This window comes from Camellia sinensis, chromosome 2 (assembly GCF_055761805.1).
Source record: "Camellia sinensis isolate YWXY chromosome 2, ASM5576180v1, whole genome shotgun sequence".
NCBI classification, from domain to species: domain Eukaryota; kingdom Viridiplantae; phylum Streptophyta; class Magnoliopsida; order Ericales; family Theaceae; genus Camellia; species Camellia sinensis.
This window is the reverse complement of record NC_138962.1, coordinates 19,917,471-19,938,130: the sequence shown is the minus strand read 5'-3', so window position 1 is coordinate 19,938,130 and position 20,660 is coordinate 19,917,471. Positions and strand designations below refer to the sequence as shown.

Here is a 20,660-nt window from a genome sequence, read left to right as displayed (position 1 = left end):
GTTCAACTTATGAAACCATCTAAGGCAAACAATCTATAGTGTATGAATTAGCAAATTAGTTATAAATTTGGTCACCACCATCATTGAAAGGTCTGAGATTGGTCTCAAATGGTTGATAGAAGATGCAAAAGATATCGAATTTTGTTGGTTTATCTTTGGAGTCGCGTATTCTAGAGTAAGTTCATGGGATTTTTAAAATTTTTTTTTTGGGAAAGGAAGTTGGGTTCCTTTGGGATCTAAGTTGCGTGTATGGCAGTGAAAGAGACAAACAGAGAAATTTTACTGTATCCATTGAAAGAGTTTGGGCTCTTTGATTTTGTACTCTCTTTTGGATTTTGAGTTGGATAATTTTGATCTTCTCTCACATTCTCCATCAATCATTATTTATCATCACATGCGTTGTTATGCAATGATCTTGTTATGCAATGATCTGATTTCAATCACACAATAAATAGTAACGAGAAGAACAATCACACAAACAAAAACAACATATACGTAGTTGAGACAGATACCTATGTTTACGGTAGAGAAACAATTAAAATCCACTATATGTAATAAGAATTACAAGTCACTCCACAGCTCTCTCTGTTTCGTTCTAAACCTAAAATGTATAAATTGATATAATTTATAGGGTAAAGGCTAATGGGCCGAAACTAACCAGGCCCGGCCCTAAGATTGCAGGGATCCCAAGCCGAAATCAACTAATAAATATCACTAAATCATTTTGGGTCTTTCACATTTTTTTTTTCATTCAACAAAAAAAAAAATTGAAGGTAAAGGACAAAATTGTGTCAAAATCACAAAAAATATTTAGTATTACATTACAACAACTAATAAGTATCACTTGATCATCGCTCTTCTTGCATTTTTAAAAGCAAATAAATCAATTATACTTGCATAATCTTGTTTTTTTTTGCAAAATCATTTTCAATGGATAACAATGCTAATCCATTCAATCTTTCTTGTGACATGGTTCATTTTTCTTGATGATACAGATTTGTATAAATACCAATATTATAATAGCAATTGAGCAAAAGACAACAAATATTTAATTAGTTGAATAGAAAAAAAGACCTACTTGTGTTGTGTTGCTGCTCTGAATTCTTCAGAAATTCGTTAGTGTTTTGTTGTACCGCTTCTCTCAAAGTTTTGAAAAAATAGTAATTAGATGGGGAGAGAGAATGGGTCATTTTAATTTTGAATGAGCCGCCTTCGTTAATTTTTTTGGACTTAAAAAATATCCAATATATTAGACTAAACTATAATAGAAGTGACACTTTTTAGACCTATTTTGATGGGGCCGTAAGCCATGGTCCGGTAAGCCTATACCCAGGACCGGCCCTGAAACTAACATTGCAAAACCATAAAATATAGCGAATACAAGGCACCTCACGACATCCGTCACCGCTAAAATATGATAATTTTTGTAATCAAATTTTAATAAATAAAAAAGAACAAAGAATAAAGAAGAAAGAATTAGAGATAGTCCTAGCAAGGCTCAAGAAAATTAAATACTGACAAGATGATGCGTCTGTGACTGTGAATGTGGTGTAGATTATTGCAGAGCACATGGCCACAGAACCAGGACACAGATTCGTTGTGTCCAATGTTTGATTTTGTCGAAACTATCTTAAGAAGAAACCATGTGAATTGTATGCATTCATGTAAAAAATAGATTTGTTATAAGATTTGAAACTATCTTTAGATTCTTAAGCGTTTGTTGATAAGATTTGAAATTATTACCTTCTTATCCGGATAGAAGTCGACGTCTCAAGGAAAGGTCTTGTCTAGTACGTAACGATTAGGTTGTGTTTATCTTTTGAGCACATTTCAAATGAGTTTTAATTAAAACGATCACAATCCGTTACATGCAAAACAAAACAAAAAGGTACATACTACATTGAATTAGGGTTAAAAAATAAAAAATAAATAAAAAAAGAGTTACATGGTACATTGAGTTGCATAGAATTGGTCGAATGATCCAAAGTGAACATGTGTTTCTGTCAAAGGTAAGTTGGTCCTGTTTTTGTCATTAAAATGAAAGAGAAAAAAACAGGGGACATGAAAACCAAGTGGGCACTGAAAGTGAAAGGTCACCCTTCATCACGAATAGTTTGATAGCATTGTTAACTTATCATGTAATTGTAAAGAGAAGCTCAAGTTAGCAAGATAAAGCATTTTTGGACTTATCCAAAGAAAAATCAGAAATGTTTCAAATGTGGTTAATGTTTTTTAGTAAGCATATATATGTTCTTTTGTTTTTTTTCTTTTCATTTTCCATTTATCTTCTTCATTAACTTGAGGATGTGTGTTAGGCTTGCGAGTATGTTTTGATTTTTGTATGCATGTGTTAGACTAATTGTGACATATTTTGGTCGAATGGGGATTGATTGTTTTCATTGCACCATTTATCTCAATTTCATGAGATAGCTAATATCATCATTAGAATAATTAGTATCTACTTGGTCTTTTTTTTTTATCCTTTATTCAATAGTAAAAAATAATATTAATAAATCAGCAATGATAGAGGGGCCCGAATTTCCTAAGCTCGAATGGCTCGAATTGATCAAAACGATGTCGTTTTGGATACAAAACAACACAAAACGACGTCGTTTTGGTCAATTCAAGCCATTTGAGCCTCGAATATTATGGCCACCAAACATTTTTCTTAATAAATGTTATCTTATTGTTATTTCACCCCAAACATAATATAGTAATTTTATAATATATATATATATATATATATATATATTCAACATCGCAATATATGCAAAAATTAATCCCTTTTCATGCTATTATTAATCCCTTTCAATTAGTGCCCTAGTTAAATCGTAGTTCACTGATATTTTCTATAAATAAACTATCATGTTACTATATACAAATTAGTGAATCCTATAATTTTTTTTTTAACTTATTAATTTAACACGTATCATATTATTAAAGTGAATCTTATTTCAATTTATAAAATTTCATTTTTATTGCCACATAATTTATAATTAGTAATTATTATTTGTATATAAAATCAAAGTAATTTATTTAATATTAACTTTTTTAGAGAGTTAAGTAAAGTGGATAAACTATCAATAAGTCATAATAATTATCAAGTCTTATTAAAAATAGGTTCTAATAAATTTTTCGCTAAAAATATTTATTGTGACGATTTTTTACATATGTCTCTAAAAATTAATAATTAATAACTTTTTCTGTCATAGTTTTTATAAATTATCGCTAAAATTTACAAATAATGACGTTTTTCTGTAACAAAATTTTCAAACTATCGCTAAAATCGCTAAAAATTATAATTAGTGATTTTTTTTGTAACAATTTTTTAACTATCGCTGAAAATTAATAATTAATGATTTTTTTAATAATATTTGATTAAAAATACAATTAATTATTATAAAATTTATTAAATAATAAGTGTACCTATTAAGACTTACACATAATTTTTTTTTTATATTGATTTTGTTAACCAATAACTACATTTTTAGGCTAAATTAATCCCTCCTTATCCCTAATCAGAGCCCTAATCAGAAAGCATCACTTAAGATTGAAATCGCGGGGGGCCCTACCTGAAAATAACAGTTCGTGATTGGAAGGACTTGGGCCGTGTTTGTTTGTGTGGGGACGGTCACGTTGGTCCCTACTCCATGGTGATGGTCGTCGTCTTCATTGCATTGCAGAGCCATTCTATTCGCTGATTATTTCCCCAATCTCTCTCCTCTCTCTCTCTCTATCTAGAATTTCATACAATTTGATTGAGAAATCAAGCGCACCACCAGCTCTGGTTCACAACACAAGAAGAGTCTTTCTCTCCTTTGCTGCGTGCGAGCACAACCCTACCTTCGCTATGGCTCCTCCTGAAGAGAAATCAATAGTTTTGGAGGAGTCCGTGGCTTCCGAACCCCTAAATCGACCCATTTCCACCATCGTCATCATCATCGGTACTTAACTCTCTCTCTCTCTCTCTCTCTCTCTCTCTCTCTCTGTGTTTGTGTTTTTGGGTTGTTGATTGATTTTGGTTTTGAATCATCCAGCTATGCAGTCTGAAGCGCTTCCTCTTGTCAACAAGTTCCAGCTAAAGGAGGACCTCGATCCCCTGTGAGTTTCTTCTTTCACTTCTCTCTTTTTATTTATTTATTTAAATCAGGGCTTAAATTGTAATCTTTATTCCAGTTTTAAATGTTATTAACTGTTCATCCCTCTTCTTAAGGCATGTCTTTGCTAATGCAAAGTTTCATTTTTTATTTTAACAAAGTGCAATATGTCTCTTACGTGGTGGTTTGGGATTTGATTTGTTTAACTCAAAACTATGCAGGTTCCCGAAAGGGGTTCCTTGGGTTCGGTACCGTGGTACTTACAAACACTTGAATATTAATATTATCTGGCCTGGAAAAGATACAGTTTTGGGTGGGTATTGGCTTTATAATGTGTTTTCTTCAATTTTATTGAAATGATTGATTATGTGTTTTCACAATTGTCTGAACATTTTTTCATCCATTATTAGCGATCTTTCTGGATTGTTGCTTCGAAGTCATGTGAGTGAAATGCGTTTTAAACAATTTAACTTGTAATTCCTAATTAATGCCTTCTTGCTGGTTGGTCTTTATGCTTAATTATATTCAAGGTACTACCTTTGCCATTTTTTGAAGAATGCTCAGCCATGGGCAAGTATGAGTGCTTGATGCAAGCCATGTTTAATTAAAACTTATCTAGCCTATAATAAGCCCACCCACCAAAAATGAAGACTCAAGTAATTTTGCAGAAACCTTTTAATTTTCAGTTAATTTTGGTCCATTTAATATATATTTTTGGCCACCATCTTGTCAAAGGTGTCTTTTCAGCTAATCAAATGTTCTATAGTTAGAAAGAAATTATGATGGGCCTTTTGGTTAATATGATGAGTATGTGCTTCAATTTGTTATGTTAATTAATCCTTTCTCTGGTCAGGGATTTGAGGGTTTATCCTTTGCTAGAAATATAGAAATATCAAAGATTTTGAAACAATAAAGGAACCTCATTTAAAATGCATTTCTTTGACAGGATCTTTTTTAATCTAATTGTTCCAACAGATAGTCTTTGCAAATTATAAAGGATAGAAGTATGGTGCAGCTTGAAGCAGCAGTAGGGTGGTTAGATTGGTGAATTGGTGAATTTGATTTGAGTGTTCAAGAACCAAAGATGATTTCAAAGATTTCAAAGGGTCGCTATTAGTTTCAATGGATACTCATTCATTCACAGTTATTATATGTATGGATCAAAATGCGATATTGAATTTTTGACCATGAATTAAGAGATGTGTTTGGTAGTTATTGGAATTTATTGTTATTGTTGATGCATGCATATTTCATGTGGTTAGTTCATCTTGGACTGCATGGTGCTGATTCCTTGAACCTTTTCAGGAGTTGATAGTGTAGGCACAATTGTTGCATCTCTTGTAACCTATGCTTCCATCCAAGCATTGCAGCCAGACCTTATCATAAATGCTGGAACTGCTGGTGGCTTTAAGGTATAATCTGTGTGTCCAGGATTGTTTTCTTACTGTTTTCATTTTGTTTTGAATTGAAATCATCTTGGAGCTTTTCTACTTTGTGTTATTGCTGATGTTCCCTTCTGCTGTGAAATGGTTTGATCTTGTATTTAGTTTCTGAAGATTACTAGTAACAACCAGTTCTCTCTCTCTCTCTCTCTCTCTCTCTCTCTCTACGTAATTTCTGAAAACGTGCTTTAGATATTATATATTTGTTTACATAATTTCTGAAACCATGCTTCAGATAACGCTTATTTGTTTACCAGAATCACACCACAAACACATGGATTGTGTATGATTCAGTGCTTTAATGTATAATTTCATATTGATGTTTAGATGTTTTCAGGCCAAAGGAGCTAATGTAGGTGATATTTTTCTTGCATCGGGAGTTGCCTTCCATGATAGAAGGATACCTATCCCTGTAAGTTTTCCTTGGTTTTCAGTTTTGTACTCCTCAAATTGTTAAATATTAAGGAAAGCTCCCCAATTAAATATTATATGTGGTCTGCAATAGGTCTAGAATGGGTCACAGGTTACACTATGGGTCAACTAACATTTTTGGGTGTTATGTGTGGTCTGCAATGGGTCTAGTATCTTCTCAACAATTTAAGTCTATTGGTTTCCTAATTTTAAGTCAGACCTGTTAGAATTAATAGTAGTTGTAACCTATACACATGTCCATGTCACCTTTCTTGTCAATGAAGAGTTGAGTTTTAGAGAATTTTGATTGTGTTTGTGCAATTTTGTTTAGCTCGCAAGCCCAACCAATACACTGTTATTGAGTTACTGTTCACAGGCCACAACAACCTTGATTTCAGCCCCAAAACTCACTCAGTTGAGCTTTATAACCAAAGCCCAAACCTTTCCCCCCGCCTATTTGTTCTTCAATTTTAGAAATAAACTCACAAAATAGCCATTGATTGTTTAGGCCCTTAATTGCTTGAATTTTAAGAATCCAAGAATCTGCAAGTTTTAAAATTGTACCAATTTTAGCCTTCTTCTAGAAACCAGAAATCTTCTTCTACCTTATAGAACCCTAACCCTGGTACCATACCTACCTTAAACCCATCAGAATTTCTATCATAGGCAGCCAGAGGCCCTATTTTCTTAGTATATCTTACATTATTATATGTCTTACATTATTCATCCTTCAAACCTGATGGAGTAACCAATGATGTTCAATTAATACTAATTTCTAAAACTTTTTATGCCAGACTTTTATCATCATGTGCTCAATCATTTTCTCCCTCTTTTCTTTTTCAGGTTTTTGATCTGTATGGAGTTGGTTTGCGGCAGGCTTTCTCAACACCCAATCTCTTAAAGGCACTTAGCATAAAGGTCATTACTGTGCATTCAAATGCTTGGATAACGATTACTCACATTTCAACCCATGTTTGTGTCCTTTTAAAATAACATGTTGATGTTTTGATAACTTTGACCAGTTGTGGAACTATAGAATCTGATAACTTCATTGCCATTCTGTTACTTTGAACTAGTCCCATGGCTGTCTATATGGTCAAAAGCTTCCTTGCAAGCAAAGTACTGAAACCCGGACACGTTTAATAATCCTAGCCAACATAACCAGAAAGTTGTGATGTTGTATTATGTCATGAATATTGTTGTTGTTATACCAATTAAAATAAGTTTAATAAATTGTGAAGGAACTAAAAGAAACCTGCAACATATGGATAGATAGTTACAGATAGTGGTAACTACTTGTTTCTTCTCTCTTGAGTGGTCATCTGTGACTCGTTAGGTTCTCTGCATACAGTGACAATGGAGCTTAATGGGTTATGTACTGACATATTTAATTATTTTCTTCACGACACCAATGATTTCTCATAATTTCATATATATGGGCCATTGTTCAGGTTGGTAAATTGTCTACTGGAGACTCTTTAGATATGTCCCCACAGGATGAGGCATCAATCATTGCAAATGATGCAACAATTAAAGACATGGAGGTAAGATATAAATGACAGTTGTAATTTTTATTTTTTTATTATTATTTTGGCATTCATGCAACAGTAAAGCCGTTTCTTGTATAATTTTTTGGGTTGCAGGGAGCAGCTGTTGGGTACGTAGCAGATCTGTTGAAAGTCCCTGCAATATTTGTTAAAGCTGTGACTGATATTGTGGATGGTGAGAAACCAACTGCTGAAGAATTTATGCAGAATTTGGCAGCAGTGACTGCTGCACTTGATCAAGCAGTCACTGAAGTTGTTGATTTCCTAAACGGGAAGTGCCTCTCCGAGCTTTGATCTATTTTATATGCTACTCCTGTTCGTGTGAAGGATATATGTGTGACAACAGTGTTTGATGAACATTTTTCTATTAAATGTCATCTGATTGGAAGTGCAATTTAGAAGTAAAAAAACTTTAGTTAACATGAGCAGCCTGAAAGTTATTATATGATAGCTGCTAATTTCTCTATGCAATGATATTCCTTGTAACCGACAGTAAATGATTTGAGGTACTTGTTTCAAGGAAAGTTGGTTTGGTTCTTCATGGTATGGGTGCTAATGACTGGAACTGAGATGTGCGGTTCGGTATTGTGTGTGGTTGGCAATATTGAATTAGTATGTTGTCTTTGTTTTGACAAAGATCAGCAGAAACTGAGAAAGCATTGAATAGCATTGTTGAATGATATTTGTACGTTTAATAGTTTGATGGTAGTGATTTTTTTTTTTTGGCTACTTCGGAAATTCCAGAAATTTAACATGCCCGTAATGTAGTCTTCATCTTCTTCGATTTGTTGTCCAAGTACATCATGTCTAACGATTGTTTGGAATAATTTAAATAAATATGTTTTTTGACTTTTTACGAAAAAATATCTAGAAAAATAGAAAAGTAATATGACTCAAAAAAGATAAAAAGATGAAAAAAAAATGTGCTAATATTTAACATGCCAAACAAGCTCTTAATGAGATGCATCATTATCTTTTTAAATATAATGGATGCTCTATGTATATATGACATTTGTTCTATGAATTCGTATGAGAGATGAAAAAAATGGTGAATTTTGTCAGGTGACATGCATAAATCTTTTATAAATTTTCAACAATATTATGCATTCAGAAAAAAGTATATCCAAAATTAAAATATATGGATTATATTTATTCTGGTGTATTTTGTAGGTGAATGATTTTCCACAAACAGACCCCAAAACAAACCAAACCCCTACCAGAACATCAAACCAGAATCATGAACTTCATGCTTTTGAACAAACCCTATACAACTCCGATCGCAATCTGTTTCTCATATGAAATGATAAAACCATAACTCCCTTTGAGCATTATTTTGTTTTAGTACATTAAAAAATGCAAAGCAGTTGTGTATATATTGAGCACATCCTATGCTTGTCTTCATTGCAAGGAAACAGAGCCTCTGTTCTTCAACTTCCTTTGCAGTAAGAGAGAGACGTTTGAGAAGTCCAGAGAGATACCATGCAAGGAGGTTTGAAGAAGGCCAGCCCGGGCAAGGCTACAATTTTAGGTCTTGGAAAGGCCTTCCCTCACCAGCTTGTTATGCAAGAGTTTCTAGTTGATGGGTACTTCAAAAACACCAACTGTGATGATCCAGACCTCAAGCAGAAACTCACTCGACTCTGTAACTCTCTTTTCTTTCTTCCCATCACATTTATGTCCAAAAGTTCTCTTTCCTTTCATGAGTCGCTACTGTATTGATTTTTAATGGGTTCTACCGCTTGTATCTATTACCAATACAGTAGTGACATATGATAAACAAAATATGGTAAGAAAATGTGATTATTATTGTTTTTCTTTTTGTTTCTCCATTATTTATCTCTCTCTCTTATTTTCCTTTTCCTCGACAAATCGTCTTACAAATTGTAAAATCCAAACATAGTTGCGTATAAAAATGTGATGCGTGCATAAATTCCTTATGAAAAAAGGGAAGGGAATAAAGTGAAACCCTAGAAATAGGGCAATTAGTTGGCTCGGGATTATTAAGATTAGAGTAATGCTATACAAACAGAATTTTGGTAACAGGTAAAATATACCACAGTGAATTTAAGTCTAAGCACATCCACTTTAGCAGAACATTCTGCTTTCTTGGATCCAAATACTGCTTTCTAAACTCATCATGTTTTTATACTTCATAATCTATTTATGCTTTAACATTGTACATATATATATCCACATGAAAACCACTGTAAAAATCATAGTAAAACAACAATGATATGGCTCTTCTATTGCACTTTACAGGCAAGACAACAACAGTGAAAACAAGGTATGTGGTCATGTCAGAAGAGATCCTAAAAAAGTACCCGGAGCTCGCCACTGAAGGCCTCCCCACAGTAACACAAAGGTTAGACATTTGCAACAAAGCTGTCACACAAATGGCCATTGAAGCTTCCCAATCTTGCATCAAGAAATGGGGCAGGCCTATTTCGGGTATTACCCACCTGGTTTATGTTTCCTCAAGCGAAGCACGCCTCCCTGGTGGTGACCTTTACCTGGCAAGAGGCCTTGGGCTCAGCCCAGAGACTCACCGAGTCATGCTCTACTTCATGGGCTGCTCTGGAGGCGTGGCAGGCTTACGCGTTGCCAAAGACATTGCTGAGAACAACCCTGGAAGCCGAGTCCTCCTTGCAACTTCAGAAACTACTATAATTGGGTTCAGACCACCAAATCCTGATAGGCCTTATGATCTAGTTGGGGCTGCACTTTTTGGGGATGGGGCTGGAGCAATAGTAATTGGTTCAGACCCAATTCCTAGCATTGAAAGGCCTCTCTTTGAGCTACATACTTCTATCCAGCATTTCTTGCCAGATACTGAGAAGATCATTGATGGACGCCTCACAGAAGAGGGGATAAACTTTAAATTGTCAAGAGAGCTGCCTCAGATAATTGAGGATAACATTGAAGGGTTTTGTGGGAAATTAATGGAGATTGTTGGGTACAGTGAAAAAGATTATAATAAGATGTTTTGGGCAGTACATCCGGGTGGGCCTGCGATTCTGAACCGCCTGGAAAAGAGGTTGGATTTGGAGCCTGAGAAGCTTGGAGCTAGTAGGCGTGCTCTGGCGGATTATGGAAATGCTAGCAGTAATACTATTGTGTATGTGTTGGAGTATATGGTGGAAGAGAACTTGAAAATGAAGAAAGAAAATCAAGAAAACAGCGATGAGTGGGGTTTGATACTGGCTTTTGGACCCGGGATCACCTTTGAGGGCATTCTTGCACGAAACCTAGCTGTCTGAGAATTATGTCGCGTCTTACATGTCACTGTCATTTCTTCTCTAATATCATCCATTCTCATATTCGCTTTATTTAAACTGATGTGTTTGTAATTTGAATGTTCAATCTTTTTATCATTCCCTAATAGAGTCTATAATTGAACCTCCAAATGTTAAGTTTATAATTTGACTATGTATGCATCTCCGGATTCATAAAGTCAGTTCTTTGAAGTTGTGTTGACTCTCTGGGTTGTGTCTTGAGCATCATTTTTTTATAATACGGTATTGGCATCAGACTATATTCTCAGAAAAAAAAAAAAACTAATTTCAACTACAGATGAATAACTTGCATTCAAAGACTATGAAAATTTGAAGGACCAAGTGAACAGCATTTATACAATTTCATGAAATAATACACAAAACAAAGGGCTTTATTCTAGGTTTTCCCTTCATCACAAGTTTTTATTCCAAAGTAGTTCATATATTAACACGCATAGCAAAAATAAAAAATAAAAATAAGCGAAGTAGTTTTCAAGGGCATTTGCGCTGGTTGTTGCGAGTGGTCATGGTGGCGTAGCAAGGACAGGAATCAAGGTTGCCTGAGGTGCCAGGAGGAACACATTGGCACCTACCACAGCAAGTCCCACATGCCCTCTTGCATAGCCTTGGCCTTGATGACAATCGGCACCTAGCTGCACAAGCTGCCCCACAATCTACACAAACAAGCCCAATAAAATTACAAAAATAGATCATGTGATTAATCAAAAACAAGGGTACTACAGTAGAGCGTTGACATACCCATGGGCTTGCCAATAGTGCTGCCTGTCAGAGTGTTGCTAGTCTGTGTCGTCACACGAAGTACATATAAAATGGTTAGTTAAAATGTTAGGAAGTTGTAAAAAGAATGAAATGTGTTTTTTTTGTTTGTTTGTTTGTTTGTTTGTTTGTGTGTTTGAAGGGATTGAGAAATTTACCTCTTGATTGGTTTGCACAGCCTGAACAAGATCAAGAACAAGTAGAGAAAGAACCATTACTGCAATGAGGGCTTTAGAGATGGCCATTGATGAATTGGTTGCAGAAGATGGTGATCAATTGAGCTTGGTGTAATGTTGGGTATACACAATGAAGATAAGAAGTGTATTTATAGAGAGAGTAGAGAAGGTGGCAGTTGGACAGGCTCATGCAAGGTAGAAGGGATAGCAAACTCAAAAAAAAAAAGGCAAGTAAGTGGAAGGTGGCAGCATTGCATGCATAGCTATGCCAGGCAGGCAGAAAGCAAAAGCAGGGGATAAAGCATAGGCTGACAATATGGCCTATCTACCCACCTAAAACGTGAACAAAAAATAATTATAAATAAAGTGATGTGTATGGAATTAATGAACACAAAGAAAACAAAACTAATATGAATTAGAGAAAAATCTCGCTTAATTTTTGTTAAACTCAATTAATGACTGACCAGTCTCTATGATTTACAATCCTATTTCTATGAAAAATGGTTGCTAGTCAAGCTAATTATAAGTAAATGTGTTACGCTCAAATTTAGACTTTAGAATCAAAAATAATTTTTTTTGAAAAATCATTATTCAAAATAGATTTGACTGGAGCTCTGAATTAAGTAGTCAAATCTTTTCAAAAATAATAATTTCTCAAATTTGAAAGCATGAATGAAATACCTCGTAACAGTGAGTTGTGTTAGTTGGGTTGTTTTGGTTCAAATGTGGATTTTTCGGGACTGATCTGATAATCTTGAAAAAATTTTAAATTACCATTTTATCAATAAACAGTCGAGTACTCTACACACTGCATCAAAAAGTCCACCATGGTGTAGATAAAATTTGGCAATTGTAAATTCGTAGTCACAGAAGTCAACCATGCAAGTGAACAATTATGTCAAGAAATGTTTGATTAAACATCTAACAAGCTCATGTAATTCAATGAAGTCATTGACGGGTCTAATAAAAAAGTTATTCTATGCTAATATCATGAACACATATGGGTCATTCATTCCATATAAATGGACAGTCCAAATTTATTTCTGACATGACTACATTATTGTCACGTATAATAGTTAATAATTGAAGAGTCTAATGTATATATTAAACAATCGCACTCATGGTTGGTGATACCTATCCCATATCATAAAGCAGGGTGAACAATGATTAACATAAGATTAACATGGATGATTATATAAATAACATATGTATATGTATGTGGATAGCCATGGACTGTTTAGATAGAGTCAAAAGATGAGGGGGGTTCACTACAAATTAATATGCAACTTGTTTGGTGTGCAAACTAGGGAGGGGTTTTCCAACACCAGTTTAGAGTATGTGTGCTTCCCAGCTGTGTTATTCTAGAAAACTCTTGTACCTCGTGAGCAAAGCCATCTAGGGTAGGGAAAGTGTACCAACATCGAAAAAATTCACTTACTGAATCATCGATTTCAATACAATCAATGAACCTTTGTTATTCTTTTGTTTCAATTATCTTATTATGGTAGACATGTCAACAAAAAATATAATTCAATGATATGAATTTAAACTAAAAGCAAAATAATATATGTGGGAATATATTTTATGAGTCCCAACACGTGGCCAAGGTGACGCCGACGTGTCAGCGGAGGTGCCACGTGTCCAGGACATAACGCCGAGGTGATCTCGGCAAGGCCGAGGTTATCTCCAAAGATATCGGAATCCAAAATAAGCGGATAAGGCACAAGAGTCCTAGAATGAGGAGAGACTATAGCATGGATAAGGATAACACTCTTAGGGAATTTATCTTTATCTCTTAGAAAGTCCAAGATAAGCACTGAACAAGAGTCGTAGGCTTCTGTTGGGACAAAGATTGAGTTAACTATAAAAGATAGGCACCCCCGTGAGTCTAAGGTACGCAATTTATGTTCTGAACAGTGAATTCAACACTATTGATTATCTTTGAGAGATATACTGACTTGATCGTCGGAGTGTCCCCGAATGGACGAACCACCGCTGGAATCTTCTCTTTCTGTTGCAGGTCAGCCAAGTGTCATCTATTCTGCCAGTTCTCTCCAGCTGAATACTGAGTTAGGCAGTGTGATCGGAAAATCACTCACACAATTTGGCACTATCTGTGGAAAAGAAAGAAGAATAGATGGCCAGTAACGGACAAAAGGAAAAGATTGGGGACGACACTCCTGCTGAGAGTGGGAGACCTATTGACCTTGATATCAAAGGAGACGAATGCAACGCAGAAACTCGTGACCAGAATCACAGCAAGAAAGACGTCGACCAGGATGACGACGTACCAAAAAAGCCATATCGAAGTGGGTACTACAATGAGGATGACCTCCAGGTATGGAAGGATAGATGCCTACAGAGAGATGAAGAGGTAAAGGAGATGGCAAACAAATTGGCAGACCTGCAATCGGTCGTCAATTTTATGATGTAAAACAATGTTATGCAGCCACCATACCCGCTGCAGGACACGCCGATCCCAGCGGCCAATGCCCAGAAGGGAGGGCAGAAACCAATCCCAGAAATCCCCCAACACGCCAGGAGCGAAAAACACTCTCATCGGCCTTCAAGGGAGGTCGGACGAGTAGAGTCGAGGAGAGAAGAATCGCGGAGGACGCATCGCGCCAAAGAGGCAGACCCCAAAGAACATCGGCATGTTCAGGGACAGGCACTCTGCTTCAACACAACTCATAGAGAAAAATCAAAAAGGACCCACCATGAAGCTGAGAGTAGTATGCCGAAAAGATTGAAGTCAGGAGATAGCCGAGCTCCTAGACGGAGCAAAGAAGACTTGAGAGATTACCTCAAGAGGAAGCAGCAGAATGTCGATGCCGAGGTAACGTCCCCAGAAAAGCCGAGAACACCATTCTCGGTGGAGCTAGACAAATTTGAGGCTCCGAAAAAATTCAGTATGCCAAGGTTCCAAATTTACGATGGTAAGTCAGACCCCAACTTTCATGTTGGATTATACTTGAATTCGATGGCATTATATAGTGGGAACGAGCCGTTGCTCTGCAAAGTGTTCCCCTCATCCTTCGGGGAGATTGCATTAGATTGGTTTCATAAACTACCAAAGGGAAGTGTGAAAACCTGGGAAGGCCTGGCCGAGATATTTGTGGCCAGGTTCGTGACAAACAAGCTGCAGCCATTAAGGGTGAACGCATTGATAGCTCTGAAGATCAGTAAGGAAGAAGGCCTTAGGGCCTATGCAAAAAGGTACTATGAGGTGTTCAACCGAATACTAGAGTGTAATCAAGAGGTGGCGGTCGTATCTTTCAAGAACAGCCTGAAAGATGTCCACTATGAAAATCTTTGGCAAAGACATTGCCAAAAAGCATAGAAGAGCTCATGGCAAGGATAAAGAAGTACGCCAGAGCCGAAGAAGATACATCGGGGGCCAAAGAGGCAAAACAAGAAAAGGGAAACGGCTCGCCGAAGCGAAGCTGAGGTAACAACGGATCCAGCAAACAAGAGACAGAGCTGAGGGTTGCACAAGCAGTGATAACTGTGTTCCGAATCCCAATTCACAAAGTCCTGGATCAAATTCGGAATCAACCCTATTTCAGAACACCAGTAAAGGCACTAGGAGAATTCATGGGAAGAAACCTTGGCAGGCATTGTGCTTACCACAATGAAAACGGGCATATGTCTCAAGGTTGTAGAGCCCTGAAAACACATTTGGAAGACCTGGTGAGGCAAGGCCATCTGAGAGACCTTGTTGATGAGGCCAGAACAAGGAAAGAACAGGCAAGATTGCCTCAGGCGACAGCAACTCCACCTCCCCCAGCACAGCAACCACAAGTAGGAAGACCTCGGGTAATTAATGTAATTCAATCGAAGGTCAACGAAAATGAGATTCGGGAGAAGACCCAGAAGGTAAAACATCTGTAGTATGTCTACCAAGTCGGGGAGAAGAGACATCGGGCAGAAGAGTGCCACGGACCAGTAGTGTCCTTTTCTGATGCCGACCTTGAGATGGTGCAGCATCCGCATAATGATGCATTGGTAGTATCCCTCCAGGTTGGAGAATGCCAAGTAAAACGCATCTTGATTGACCAAGGCAGCTCTTGTGACATCATGTACGTCCGATGTTACAAGGAGCTCGGCCTTCACCCCGACGACATGGAGCAATCCAATAGCCCAATGGTCGGATTCAATGAAACGCCAACATGGCCACTGGGAACAACCAGTTTAAAGGTGCAGGCAGGCACCAGGAGGGTAATAACAAAGTTCACCATAATCGACACACCCTCCCCTTACAACATCATCTTGGAAAGGCCATAGTTGCATGCAATGGGGGCTGTTCCCTCAACTTTGCATCAACTATTGCGATTCCCAACAGAGCATGGGATTAAAGAGATCAGAGGAGACCAACTGCAAGCAAAAAATTGCTCCATGGTAGCAATGAAATCCACCTGCAGCATTCGAGAACCAGAGAAGGCAGAGATTGAAGATGAGGACGTGGAGGTCCTGGAGGATGTCGGCAAGGAGCCAGCCGAGAAGAGTGAAGAAGCACTGAAGAAAATCCTCGTCCAGGAGGGGAAAGAAGAACGCTTCTTTCTTCTCGGCTCGGGCTTAGCCGAAGAAGAGGAAAAAGAGTTGGAAGCTTTTTTTAGAGCAAACATTGAGGTGTTTGGGTGGGCGCCTTACGAAATTTCAGGCATTGACCCCAAGGTCACTTGTCATAAGCTGAACATTGACAGGTCGGCCAAACCTGTAATCCAACGAGCAAGAAGACCGACGTTGGTACACATCGAAGTAGTGGAAGAAGAAGTAGACAGACTTCTCGAGGCTAGGGCCATTCGAGAAGTAAATTACCCGACATGGCTATCGAACACAGTAGTGGTGAAGAAGAAGAACGATTAATGGAGGGTCTGCGTAGACTTTATCAGTTTAAACAAAGCCTGTCCCAAAGACAACTTCCCTCTACCCAAGATTGACCAACTAGTAGACGCCACTTCGGGGCATGGAAGGATGAGCTTCCTAGATGCATATAGGGGGTACCATCAAATAGCCATGTACCTCCCAGATGAAGAGAAGACTGCGTTTATCACTCCCAAAGGACTGTACTACTACAGAGTGATGCCTTTCGGATTGAAAAACGCAGGAGCAACTTACCAAAGATTGGTAACCAAGATGTTCAAACACCTGATTGGCCGAACGGTAGAAGTTTACATTAATGACATGATCGTGAAGACCAAGGAAGCTGAAGGTCATCTAGCCGACCTAAAAGCAGTCTTTGGCATCCTAAAAACATATCGACTCCGACTCAATGCAGCAAAGTGTGCATTTGGAGGGAGATCTGGTAAGTTTTTGGGATACCTGGTGACCAGAAGGGGCATTGAGGCCAGCCCAGATCAGATTAAGGCCATCCTGGAGTTGAAGAGCCCGACATCGGCAAAACAGGTACAAATACTAACTAAAAGGGCCGCAGCCCTGAACAGGTTCATCAGCAGAAGCTCAGACAAGTGTAAACATTTTTTCAACTTAGTGAAGAAAGCCACAGACTTCCTATGGACTGAGGAATGCGAAGCCGCTTTGACCGACCTGAAGAAGTATTTGACCACAGCTCCAGTCCTCTCAAACCCAGAACCTGGAAAGGAGTTGTTCCTGTACTTAGTAGTTTCAGAACATGCAGTAAGCGCAGTGGTAATCCGAGAAAAAAAAAGGGAGCAAAGAGTTGTTTACTATGTAAGTAAAACCCTGGTCAATGTAGAAACAAGGTACTTACCCTTAGAGAAATTGACACTGGCCTTAGTAATGGCTTCAAAGAAACTGAACCATTACTTTCAGGCCCATAAAATTATGGTGCTAACTGAACACCCCTTGAAGTCATTACTGCAACAAGGAGACCTGACAGGAAGAATAGCCAGATGGGCAGTCGCCTTGGACCAATATGACCTGGAGTACAGACCCAGAACAGCAATCAAGGGCCAAGTTTTGGCCGACTTCGTGGCGGAGTTCACGCTAGAATCCATCGAACATCGGGCTCCGTTGAGCCAAGGTGAACGATGTCCAAACAAGCAAGGAGGAGCCCAGACAAAGGCGAAAGAACAAAGCGAAGAGGAAAAACTCAGACCCTGCAGCATTTACATCGGCGACTCCTTTCGACTGTTCGTTGATGGGAGTTTCAACCGACAGGGAGCGGGGGCAGGAGTAGTACTGGTATCTCCAGATGGGCAAATACTAGAACAGTCGATTCGTTTGGGGTTCAAGGCCTCAAACAATGAAGCAGAATATGAAGCACTCATTGCAGGACTGAAGCTGGCAGCAGCAGTACAAACAGATGAGGTAATAGTTTTTTGTGACTCACAGCTTGTAGTTAATCAGACAACAGGTGAGTTTGCAGCCCGAGATGAAAGAATGTCGGCCTACGTAAAGGAGGTCATCAGGTTGTCAGCCTTGTTTCAGAACTGCCGACTACTTCAGGTAAGCCAAGATGATAACAACCACGCCGATGCGTTAGCCAACCTAGCTAGTGCGATACAACCTGAAAAAGCAAGGACCATAATGGTTGACTACTTGTCGAGCTCGAGCATCGAATCACTTACCACAGAGTATAAAGTAATGTGTGTGGACATGGGACCAAGCTGGATGGATGCGATTGTTGCATTCTTGAAAGAAGGAAAGCTGCCAAATGACCACAAGGAGGCACACAAGATCAGATTGAAGTCGGCAAGATTCAGTCTGACAGCGAAAGGACATCTCTACAGAAGATCCTTCACTGGACCCCTTTTGAGGTGTGTACATCTTTCACAAGTTGAAGATTTTTTATATGAAATACATGAAGGAATTTGTGGAAGCCACGCTAGGGGCAGATCACTTGCCCATAGGGTCATTACCCAGGGGTATTAGTGGCCTTACATGCAGAAAGATGCAGAAGCCTATGTGAAGAAATACGAAAAATGCCAAAGATTTGCACCTGTAACACACCAACCAGCAGCAGACCTGAACCCTGTATCCAGTCCTTGGCCATTTGCCCAATGGGGCATGGATCTCGTTGGGCAACTACCTTAAACAACTGGGCAAAGGAAGTACTTGCTAGTAGCAACGGATTACTTCACTAAATGGATAGAAGTTGAACCCCTTGCCAAAATCCGAGATGTAGATGTGAAGAACTTCATTTGGAAAAATATAATCACAAGATTTGGGATTCCAAGAGCAATAGTTGCCGACAATGGAACATAATTTGACAGTAAGCTAATCAAGAGCTTCTGTGCAAAGTTCAAGATCAAAAACTACTTTTCAACCCCAAGTTTTCCTCAGAGCAATGGACAAGCAGAAGCATCCAACAAAGTTATCTTGGATGAGATAAATAAGAGGTTGCAGGCAGCCAAGGGAAAGTGGGTGGATGAACTACTAAGTGTGCTTTGGGCATATCGGACTACGCCGAGAAGATCAACGGGGGAATCCCCTTTTGCCATGGTCTATGGCATAGAAGCTGTCATTCCGCTGGAGGTCAGCATTCCTGGGATCAGAACCCAGGGAGTAGAGAACAGGACTAATGATGTACTCTTAACCCGAGATCTGGACCTGCTAGAAGAAAGAAGAGAAAGAGCTGCAATTCAGCTGGCAACATACCAGCAACAGCTTGCAAGAGCTTATAATAAAAAGGTTAACCCAAGGGAATTCCAAGTCGGCAACCTAGTCTTAAGAAAAGTCGTTGGCAACAAGAAGGATCCCAGGGAGGGCAAGCTTGGCCCAAACTGGGAAGGACCCTACAGAATCATCTCGGTACTGGGCAATGGGGCATATCGGCTTGAAGATAATGAGGGCAAATAGTTGCCTAGGCCTTGGAACACTTGCAATTTGAAATTTTTCTATCACTAGAATATTTTGTTCTTTTGTCATTTGCCGAAGTAAATTAATAAAATCTCAGCTTGTTTATATTTATACACTTGTGACTAATAAAGATACATAATGTTGTTTCTGGAATCCATGTATAATGAGAACCCAAGTGGAACTTAGGTTCACATTAGGGGGCAGAGAGAAGAAAAATGATGTTTAACACTTGTTGAAACTTGAAAAAAGTTTACAAGTTGAAGTTAAACCGAAATGATGTTTAACACTTGTTAAAACTTGAGAAAAGTTTACAAGTTGAAGTTAAACCAATATGATGTTTAACATTTATTGAAACTTGAGAAAAGTTTACAAGTTGAAGTTAAACCGAAATGATGTTTAACACTTGTTGAAAATTAAGAAAAGTTTACAAGTTGAAGTTAAACCGATATGATGTTTAACACTTGTTGAAACTTAAGAAAAGTTTACAAGTTGAAGTTAAACTGAAATGATGTTTAACACTTGTTGAAACTTGAGAAAAGTTTATAAGTTGAAGTTAAACCGATATGATGTTTAACACTTGTTGAAACTTAAGAAAAGTTTACAAGTTCAAGTTAAACCAAGTTTGTATAACCGAGGTGTGTCACCCCGAAAAGGTTGCACAAAGATTGAAGTGTATGCGAAATATTCTATGTATAGAATCATGCAAAAGTAGTAAAAAGAAGACAAAGATACAAGCATTCAGGGAAGGAAAGTTGTATTAATATTCAAAAAAGGCACATCGGCCAAAAGCTTACAATTGTTCCCAGAAAAAGAAAAGCAAAAGTACAAAAGATGGAAGAAAATGACATCAAAATTAAGAGTCTTCAGCAGCAGGCTGGGTTTGGACCTCAGAGGACTGCTGAGAAGACATCTCGGCAACCTTCTCGGCCGCAAGTTCAGCATCAATTTCTTTAAAGGTTTCGTCTAGGCTCTTGTCAGCAGGGGGAACATCCGATGACGCTTTCTCTGGAGTAGCATCCTTGGGGACTTCATCATCCTTCTCATCCTGAGTCAAGTCTAGGACTTGCTCATTTTGAGGAGAAGACTTGGTCCCAGCAACATCTTTTGACTTCCTCACCAGAACCTCCTCCTCAGATTCAAAGTCGTCATCAGACTG

General features: G+C 38.1%; 3 protein-coding genes across 3 annotated transcripts; 2 read left to right on the top strand and 1 right to left on the bottom strand.

Moving 5' to 3' along the window:
* The first annotated feature begins 3,470 nt into the window (after positions 1 to 3,470).
* Positions 3,471 to 8,038, top strand: LOC114299229 (Phosphorylase superfamily protein). The gene is made up of 8 exons (XM_028243920.2): positions 3,471 to 3,944; positions 4,038 to 4,101; positions 4,319 to 4,410; positions 5,403 to 5,509; positions 5,877 to 5,951; positions 6,794 to 6,868; positions 7,402 to 7,494; positions 7,594 to 8,038. The coding sequence occupies exons 1-8, from the start codon at positions 3,851 to 3,853 to the stop codon at positions 7,789 to 7,791; spliced, it is 798 nt and encodes a 265-aa protein (XP_028099721.1). The 5' UTR covers positions 3,471 to 3,850; the 3' UTR covers positions 7,792 to 8,038.
* A 374-nt stretch (positions 8,039 to 8,412) lies between these two features.
* LAP5 (Chalcone and stilbene synthase family protein) lies at positions 8,413 to 10,961 on the top strand. Its single transcript, XM_028243918.2, has 2 exons — positions 8,413 to 9,139; positions 9,757 to 10,961. The coding sequence occupies exons 1-2, from the start codon at positions 8,977 to 8,979 to the stop codon at positions 10,752 to 10,754; spliced, it is 1,161 nt and encodes a 386-aa protein (XP_028099719.1). The 5' UTR covers positions 8,413 to 8,976; the 3' UTR covers positions 10,755 to 10,961.
* A 137-nt stretch (positions 10,962 to 11,098) lies between these two features.
* Positions 11,099 to 11,860, bottom strand: LOC114299230 (snakin-2). Its single transcript, XM_028243921.2, has 3 exons — positions 11,705 to 11,860; positions 11,529 to 11,571; positions 11,099 to 11,443 (listed from the first exon to the last, which is right to left on the bottom strand). The coding sequence occupies exons 1-3, from the start codon at positions 11,789 to 11,791 to the stop codon at positions 11,262 to 11,264; spliced, it is 312 nt and encodes a 103-aa protein (XP_028099722.2). The 5' UTR covers positions 11,792 to 11,860; the 3' UTR covers positions 11,099 to 11,261.
* Positions 11,861 to 20,660: the final 8,800 nt, after the last annotated feature.